The sequence below is a fragment of the Bison bison genome, unplaced genomic scaffold, assembly GCF_000754665.1.
Source record: "Bison bison bison isolate TAMUID 2011002044 unplaced genomic scaffold, Bison_UMD1.0 scf7180017847889, whole genome shotgun sequence".
In the NCBI taxonomy this organism is placed as follows: domain Eukaryota; kingdom Metazoa; phylum Chordata; class Mammalia; order Artiodactyla; family Bovidae; genus Bison; species Bison bison.
Genome location: NW_011478462.1, coordinates 68834 through 76945, shown reverse-complemented (window position 1 = coordinate 76945; position 8112 = coordinate 68834). Strand labels below are relative to the sequence as shown.

The following is an 8112-nucleotide window of genomic DNA, read 5'->3' as shown; positions in this document are numbered from 1 at the left end:
GCGGCGCCGCCGCCGCGGCCCCGGAAGCCGCCCTCGCTGCAGCCGTGGACCGGAGTGGGCGGGGCCACGCGACGAGCCCGCCCCCTGCCAACTGCCTCCCACCGCGCGGTAACTTGGCCCCGCCCCCACACGATCTCTGCGCTCATTGGTTGAGAGATCGTGTCTCTCCTCTCTCTCTCTCTCGGCCCCGCCCCCAGCCGGCTTGTGACCGCCACATCTGACGGTTGGGCTCCAGTCTGGCCGCCCTGTGGGCCTCAAGGGGTGTGGCAGGTTACTGCGTAGGTGAGGGACCGGGCCTGCTTGCCACTCTGCTCTGTGACCCCTCCCGACACACCACGGTGATCTTGTCACACAGACACAGACCCACATACCCTGAGATACCTGGGGCACCGATGTACCCAAACCCAGTCCCTTTGCAAACACATACCTGTCCAGGAACACACGCCAGGTGGGCTAGACCTGGACACAGGCAGGAACTGTCATGCCCTATATCTCTCACACACGAACACCCAACAAATAACCCCAAAGAGCCCAGGGCCACAGGCCCCTCTACACACAGGTACACACCTGAACACACGAGGCACATATCTAGTCTGCCAATAGTCCCTGGGAATCAAAATGTGAAGGCACCGATAAAACTAGAGCAGAACACAGGGAAAAGGTTCTCTGACATAAATGGTACCAATGTTCTCTTAGATCACTCTTCTGAGGCAGTGGAAGTAAAACCAAAACTAGATAAATGGGACTTAAACTCACAAGGTTTTGCACAGCAAAGGAAACCATAAACAAAACAAAGTGACAACCTAAAGAATGGGAGAAAATACTTGCAAATGATGTGACCAACAAGACTTTTATTTCCAAAATATACAAACAGGCCGTAGAACTCAATGTGTATATATACATATATCTATACACACACACATATATACAATATATACAATGTATATATATATATATACACATATGTATATAAATGGGCAAAGGCACTATGGAGAACAGTATGGAGGTTCCTTTAAAAACTAAAACTAGAGCTACCATGCTGCTGCTAAGTCACTTTAGTCGTGTCCGATTCTGTGTGACCCCATAGACGGCAGCCCACCAGGCTGCCCCGTCCCTGGGATTCTCCAGGCAAGAACACTGGAGTGGGTTGCCATTTCCTTCTCCAATGCATGAGTAAAAAGTGAAAGTGAAGTCGCTCAGACCCTGCAATCCCACTCCGGAGCGTATATCCAGAGAAAAACATGATCTAAAAGGATACGTGTTTATTGCAGCACTGTTTACAATAACCAAGACATGGACGCAACCTCAATATCCATCAAAAGGGAATGGAAAAAGAAGATATGGTACATATATACAGTGGAATATTACTCAACCATTAAAAAGAAGGAAATAATGCCATTTGCAGCAACATGAATGGATATAGAGAGTGTCATACTGAGTGAAGTAAGTCAGACAAAGAAGGAGAAATATTGTATGACATCCCTTATATGTGGAATCTAAGAAGAAATGATACAAATAAACTTACAAAACAGAAAGAGACTCACAGACTTAGAAAATGAACTTATGGTTGCCAGTGGGGAAGGGAGAGTTAGGGACTTTGGGAAGGTCATGTATACACTGCTCTATTTAAAATGGATAACCAACAAGAACCTATTGCAGAGCACATGGAACTTTGCTCAATATTTTATGTCAACATGCATGGGAGGTGGGTTTGGGGGACAATGTATGTGTATGGCTGAGTCTCTTCTCTGGTCACCTGAAACTCAGTTAAGTTGCTCAGTCATGTCTAACTCTTTGAGACCCCATGGACTGCAGCACACCAGGCTTCCTTGTCCATCACCAACTCCTGGAACTTGCTCAAATTCATGTCCATTGAGTCGGTGATGCCATACAACCATCTCATCCTCTGTCACCCCCTTCTCCTCCTGCCTTTGATCTTTCCCAGCATCAGGGTCTTTTCCAATGAGTTCTTCATCAGGTGGCCCAAGTATTGGGGTTTCAGCTTCAGCATCAGTCCTTCCAATGAGTATTCAGGACTGACTTCTTTTACGATGGACTGGTTGGATTTGCTTGCAGTCCAAGCGACTCTCAAGAGTCTTCTCCAACACCACAGTTCAGAAGCATCAATTCTTCGGCGCTCAGCTTTCTTTCTAGTCCAACTCTCACATCCATACATGATTACTGGAAAAACCATAGCTTTGACTAGACGGGCCTTTGTTGGCAAAGTAATGTCTCTGCTTTTTAATATGCTGTCTAGGTCATAGCATTTCTTCCAAGGAGCAAGCGTCTTTTAATTTCATGGCTGCAGTCACCATCTGCAGTGATTTTGGAGCCAAAAAAAATGAAAGTCTCTCACTGTTTCCATTGTTTCCCCATCTATTTGCCATGAAGTGATGGGACCAGATGCCAAGATCTTAGTTTTCTGAATGTTAAGTTTTAAGGCAACTTTTTCACTCTCCTCTTTCACTTTCATCAAGAGACTCTTTAGTTCGTCGCTTTCTGCCATAAGGGTGATGTCATCTACATATCTGAGGTTATTGATATTTCTCCCAGCAATCTTGATTCCAGCTTGTGCTTAATCCAGCCCGGCATTTCACATGATATTAAGAAGAGGTGGCAAGAATACACAGAAGAACTATACAACAAAGATCTTCATGACCTGGATAACCACGATGATGTGATCACTCACCTAGAGCCAGACATCCTGGAAAGTGAAGTCAAGTGGGCCTTAAGAAGCATCACTACGAACAAAGCTAGTGGAGGTGATGGAATTTCAGTGGAGCTATTTCAAATCCTAAAAGATAATGCGGTGAAAGTGCTGCACTCAATATGCCAGCAAATTTGGAAAGCACAGCAGTGGCCACAGGATTGGAAAAGGTCAGTTTTCATTCCAATCCCAAAGAAAGACAATGCCAAAGAACGTTCAAGCTACCGCACAATTGCACTCATCTCACACGCTAGCAAAGTAATGCTCAGAATTCTCCAAGCTAGACTTCAACACTATGTGAACTGTAAACTTCCAGATGTTCAAGCTGGATTTAGAAGAGGCAGAGGAACCAGAGATCAAATTGCGAAAATCCGTAGGATCATCGAAAAACAGTTCCAGAAATACATCTACTTCTGCTTTATTGACTATGCCAAAGCCTTTGACTATGTGGATCACAACAAACTGTGGAAAAATTCTGAAAGAGATGGGACTACCAGACCACCTGATCTGCCTCCTGAGAAATCTGTATGCAGGTCAAGAAGCAACAATTAGAATTGGACTTGGAACAACAGACTGGTTCCAAATCGGAAAAGGAGTACATCAAGACCGTATGTTGTCACTCTGCTTACTTAACTTATATGCAGAATATACCTGAAACTATCACAACATTAATTGGCTATACACCAATACAAAATAAAAAGTTTAAAGTCTGGGGGAAAAACATGGGCAGAAGACCTAAACAGACATTTCTCCAAAGAAGATATACAGATAGCCAATAGGCACATGAAAAGATGCTCAACATCACTAATTATTAGAGAAATGCAAATCAAAAGTTTAGTAAGGTACCACAGCACTCAGGATAGGCATCATTAAAAACTCTAGGGATTTCCCTGGTGGTCAGGTGGTTAAGGACCTGTCTTGCAATGCAAGAAACACAGGTTCAGTCCCTGGTTGGGGAACTAAGATCCCACATGCTGCAGAGCTACAGAGCCCACAATGAAGATCCCACATGCTGCAACCAAGACCCAACTCAGCCAAATGAATAAATTAAAAAAAAAAAAAAACATCTACAAATAACAAATGCTGGAGAGGGTGTGGAGAAAAGGGAACTCTCCTCCACTGTTAGTGGGAATGCAAATTGGTGCAGCCAGTATGGAAAACAGTAAGGGGGTTCCTCAAAAAACTAGAGTTGTTGTATGATCCAGCAATCCCATTCTAGGGTATACATCTGGAGAAAACTATAATTTGAAGAGATACATGTACCCCAGGACTATTTACAACAGCCAATACATGGAAACAGCATAAATATCCATTGACAGATGACTGGATAAAGATGTGGTGAAAGTGAAGTCGCTCAGTTGTGTCCGACTCTTTGTGACCCCATGGACTGTAGGCCACCAGGCTCCTGCATCCATGGGATTTTCCAGGCAAGAATACTGGAGTGGGTTGCCATTTCCTTCTCCAGGGGATCTTCCCGACTCAGGGATCGAACCCGGGTCTCCCGCATTGCAGGCAGACATTTTAACCTCTGAGCCACCAGGGAAGCCCAAAGATGTGGTACATATGTACAATGGAATACTACTGAGCAATAAAATGAAATTACGTCATTTGCAGTAACTTGGATGGACCTAGAGATTACTATACTAAGTGAAGCAAGTCAGAAAGAGAGTCAGAAAGTAAGTCATAAATACCATATGATATCACCATATGTGGAACCTAAGATATGACAGAAATGAACTTATTTATGAAAGAGAAACAAACTCATATGGAGAACAGACATGAGCCTGCCAAAGGCGGGGGCTGCTGTGCGTTGCGGCTTAACAGATGCAAATGAGTGCGCACAGAGTGGGCGAGCAGCAAGACGCTACTGCATAGCACAGGAAGCTCTATTCAATATCGTGTAATAAACTGTAATGGAAAAGAATATAAATACACATGCATAACTAATCACAGTGCTATACACCAGAAACTAATACAACATTGTAAATCAACTATACTTCAATAAAAAGCAAAACATTAAAAAAAATAAAAAATATTTTATTAGTCTTTAATAAAAGATTAAAAAAACAAAAAGCAAGTATATGCATTTGGGACCTTGGGATCTGGAGAGGGAGGCAGACAACAAGCAAGTCAATGATTCGTAAGTTGCACAAAGTGCTGTGAAGAACTGCAGCTGGGGGCTGAGAAAGAGAGAAGCCAGGAGAGGAGCCCAGGTTCTGGACAGACACACTGGCCCCCGCAGAGCCCCGGAGGCTGAAATCACCTGGGTGTGCCCACAGACCAAAATGAAAGGAGCAAGTGGTGTTCCAGAAGCTCAGGAAAGGAAAAGCAATTGGAGAAGAAAGGGCCAGTCAGCAACAGTACATCCTCGGCATTAACAACTTGTCTGCGTCTCACTGGGTCCACAGGGATCTGTGGGCAGGGGTGCGAGGAGGCAAAGTGGCCTCAGTTTAAACATGGGGGCAGGTTGGTCATTGGACAGTACGGCAGGGATGGGGGGGTTCTTTTTTCACAGAGAGAAGGGCTGCAGCCTTCTGTCCTAGGGATAGAGTGCAGAGAGCGGGACAGAACTCTTGTAGACGGCTGATACAGCGTTCTGCTCCACAGATGGGGCCTGGCCCCCAAGAAAGAGCTCCCACCCCCCAGGTACTGCATAGGCAGGAAGGGAGGGTTATCCAAGGGAGGCTCATACCTGGATGGCTCACTCTCCCGTCGCTGTCCCCATGGCCAGGGTTCAGGACACGCCACTGGTCCTACCTTCCCCAGGCTCAGCTGAATTTTTTCACTCCTAAGCATGCACACATGCTGCCCTGGCACAGATAACAGCATCATTCAATTTTTATTAAATTATTAAGGCCAGGGACTTCCCTGGGCGTCCAGTGATTAAGACTCTGTTTCCACTGCAGGGGGCGTGAATTTGATCCCTGGTTGGAGAACTAACACCCTGCATGCCGCGAGGCCCCCCGCCTCAAAACAGAGTATTAAGGGCAGTCTCTCTTCTGTAACAGTAAGCTCTGTGAGAAAGGCCCGTGCCTGTGACTGGCTCCCAAGGGCTTGGCACCAAGCCCAGCACAGGGAGGTACTCAGCAATGCTCTGAAATAGATGGATGACCTGGGGTGCAGAGAAAGAGGAGGGTGAGCAGAGCTGGTGAGCACTCTGAACCCTGCCTGTCACCTATCTGAGCAACAGTCACTGGCTTCCAGCTGTGTTCTGGAATGAGGGGGAGCCAGGGAGGCGGTGTAGGCTCCCCCCATCTCCAGCCCATGTAACACTTTCGTAACCATCATGAGTTAAATCCCCTCCCCTTGAAATACCCAGTTTCTCTCTTCCTAACCCGCATGGAGCAACAAACCAGCTAAACTGTCCATATTTTCTATCCTCCAGGCAATTTGCCAGACAAGGGTTGTGGGTGAGCCAGGGGATATCAGATACAAGCCTTGCCCTCCAGCGGCCTACAGTCCAACAGGGAGGAGAAAATGTATCCATAGCTCACTTCCATGCAGAGGGAGTGCTGCAGGCACCACGGATCCTGTGGGGACAAATCTGGTCCGCAGACACTATGCTGTCCAGCTCACAGAAGAGAGACCATGAACTTGGCCCTTACTTGTTTCGTCTGTAAAGGGGGCATCACTTGGTGATGTTCACATTTGAAATCCTGGGTGTGGACTGCCTACCATGGGACAGGCACTTTGGTGTGCACAGAAGCAGGATTGTGGGAGGTAGTGGTTGCAGCTTCAAACAGCGCCCGCAGGCAACACAGCTCCACCCCGAGTAACAGCGCTCACAGAACACTGCAGGGGCCGGGAAAAGGGAGGTGCATGCTGGCTCACCTCCTTGAGGTGGGCGGTCCAGTGGTTAGGACTCGTCCTTTCACTGCTGGGTCCGAGTTCAGTTCCTGGTTGGAGAACTAGGATCCCCCATGCTGCGCCGCACAGCCAAAACCATAAAAGGGCTGTCTGTGGCCCTTGGGGTTCTCACCCCGTGGAGTGGGCCTCACACAGGGCAGGGCTGGTTCCAACAAGATGTTCTCAGGGCAAGCAATGCCTGGGGAATAGAAGGATACCCCTTTGAGGGCACAATGCAAGCACAGCTCTAGAACCTTCCATTCTAGAATCTGCTCCTGCTTTGCCAGAGCCTGTCTAACCCCATGCCAGTCCATGGTTGTGTGGCTGCGTTAGCCTCCCTCCCCATCTCTGCTCCTGTCCCAGAGAGGCTTCAGAAACTTGGCTGCAGCCTTGAGGGCCTGCAGGCCCCAGCTGGCCTCCTGCAGTACATCACCCCATCACTCCACAGTGCATTGCTCCATCCGTCTACAACCCATCACCCCATCCCTCTAACACAAGTCAAGCCTCAGCTGAACCTCCCAGAGCCCCTCCCCACGGCCCTGCGGGGTGCTGGGTAGCCCCAGCTCTCCCACAGAGCCCTGATTTTTATGAAGGCTGCCGGCAGGCAGAAGCTGGACCAGAGAGCCTTTCTGGAGCAGGTGCATGAATGCAGGGACAATGGCTACCTGCTGTCCTCCAAGAAGATTGGTTCTGGGGCCTTCTCCAAAGTCTACCTGGCCTACGCCACGCAGGAGCGCATGCGGCACAACTCTAAGCTGGCCTCTGACCTGCGGGGCAAGCGCCACACCATGGTGAGGCAGGCTCGCCTCCTCCCCACGGGGTGGGGGTTCCATAGTCAGCCCCAGTGGCCCCTGTCCTAACTCCACTCAGGCACCTCCCAGGTGCTCTGGCTTCCTCCTAGTCCCACATCTTCTAGAAGGCCCAGGCTCTGGCAGTCTGATCCCTCCCAGTTCCTGGACCCATTGAACACATAAGTAACCAGGACAGGATGAGGGGGAAGGTCAGTGCTGCCTCCCAAGGCTGCTGCTCACCGAACCTTGCCCTAGTCAACTTCGGCCACATGCACAAAGGCCATGGGGCCTGTTCTACCACATCCTGTCCCCAGGGGGGTTGTGGCCTTTGCACAGTGGCCACCCTCCACACCTGCAGGTGGCTATCAAGATCGTCTCCACTGCGGAGGCCCCTGCAGAGTTCTCCCGCAAGTTCCTGCCCCGTGAGATTTCATCACTCAATGCTACATACAAGCATCTGAACGTGGTGGGCAGAGACCCCAGGCCCTTACTACCTACCCCAGGCCCGCCCCTTCACCTCCTGAGATCCTTATACTCGGGCTGGCCCCATTCCGAGACCCCAGCCCTGTGCACCCGAGGGCCCTGGTTGGGGGTGACAGTGGGGGGGTGGCCCGGCAGGTGCAGCTGTATGAGACCTTCGCGAACAGCCGGCGCACCTACTTGGTACTGGAGCTGGCGGCCCGTGGTGACCTGCTGGAGCACATCAACGCCACTTCTGCTCATCGCCGCTGCCCGGGACTGGAGGAGGAGGAGGCCCGCAGGCTGTTG

The 8112-nt window shown here is 49.2% G+C and overlaps 1 protein-coding gene across 1 annotated transcript in view; it reads left to right on the top strand.

The window, feature by feature from the left end:
* Positions 1-7140: 7140 nt before the first annotated feature.
* Positions 7141-8112, top strand: part of LOC104991637 (testis-specific serine/threonine-protein kinase 5-like) — a 2719-nt gene continuing 1747 nt past the window's right edge. Inside the window, exons 1-3 of the mRNA XM_010844200.1 lie at positions 7141-7344; positions 7703-7810; positions 7963-8111. Coding sequence (XP_010842502.1) covers positions 7141-7344; positions 7703-7810; positions 7963-8111 — 461 coding nt within the window. The remainder of the gene's footprint in view (positions 7345-7702; positions 7811-7962; position 8112) is intronic.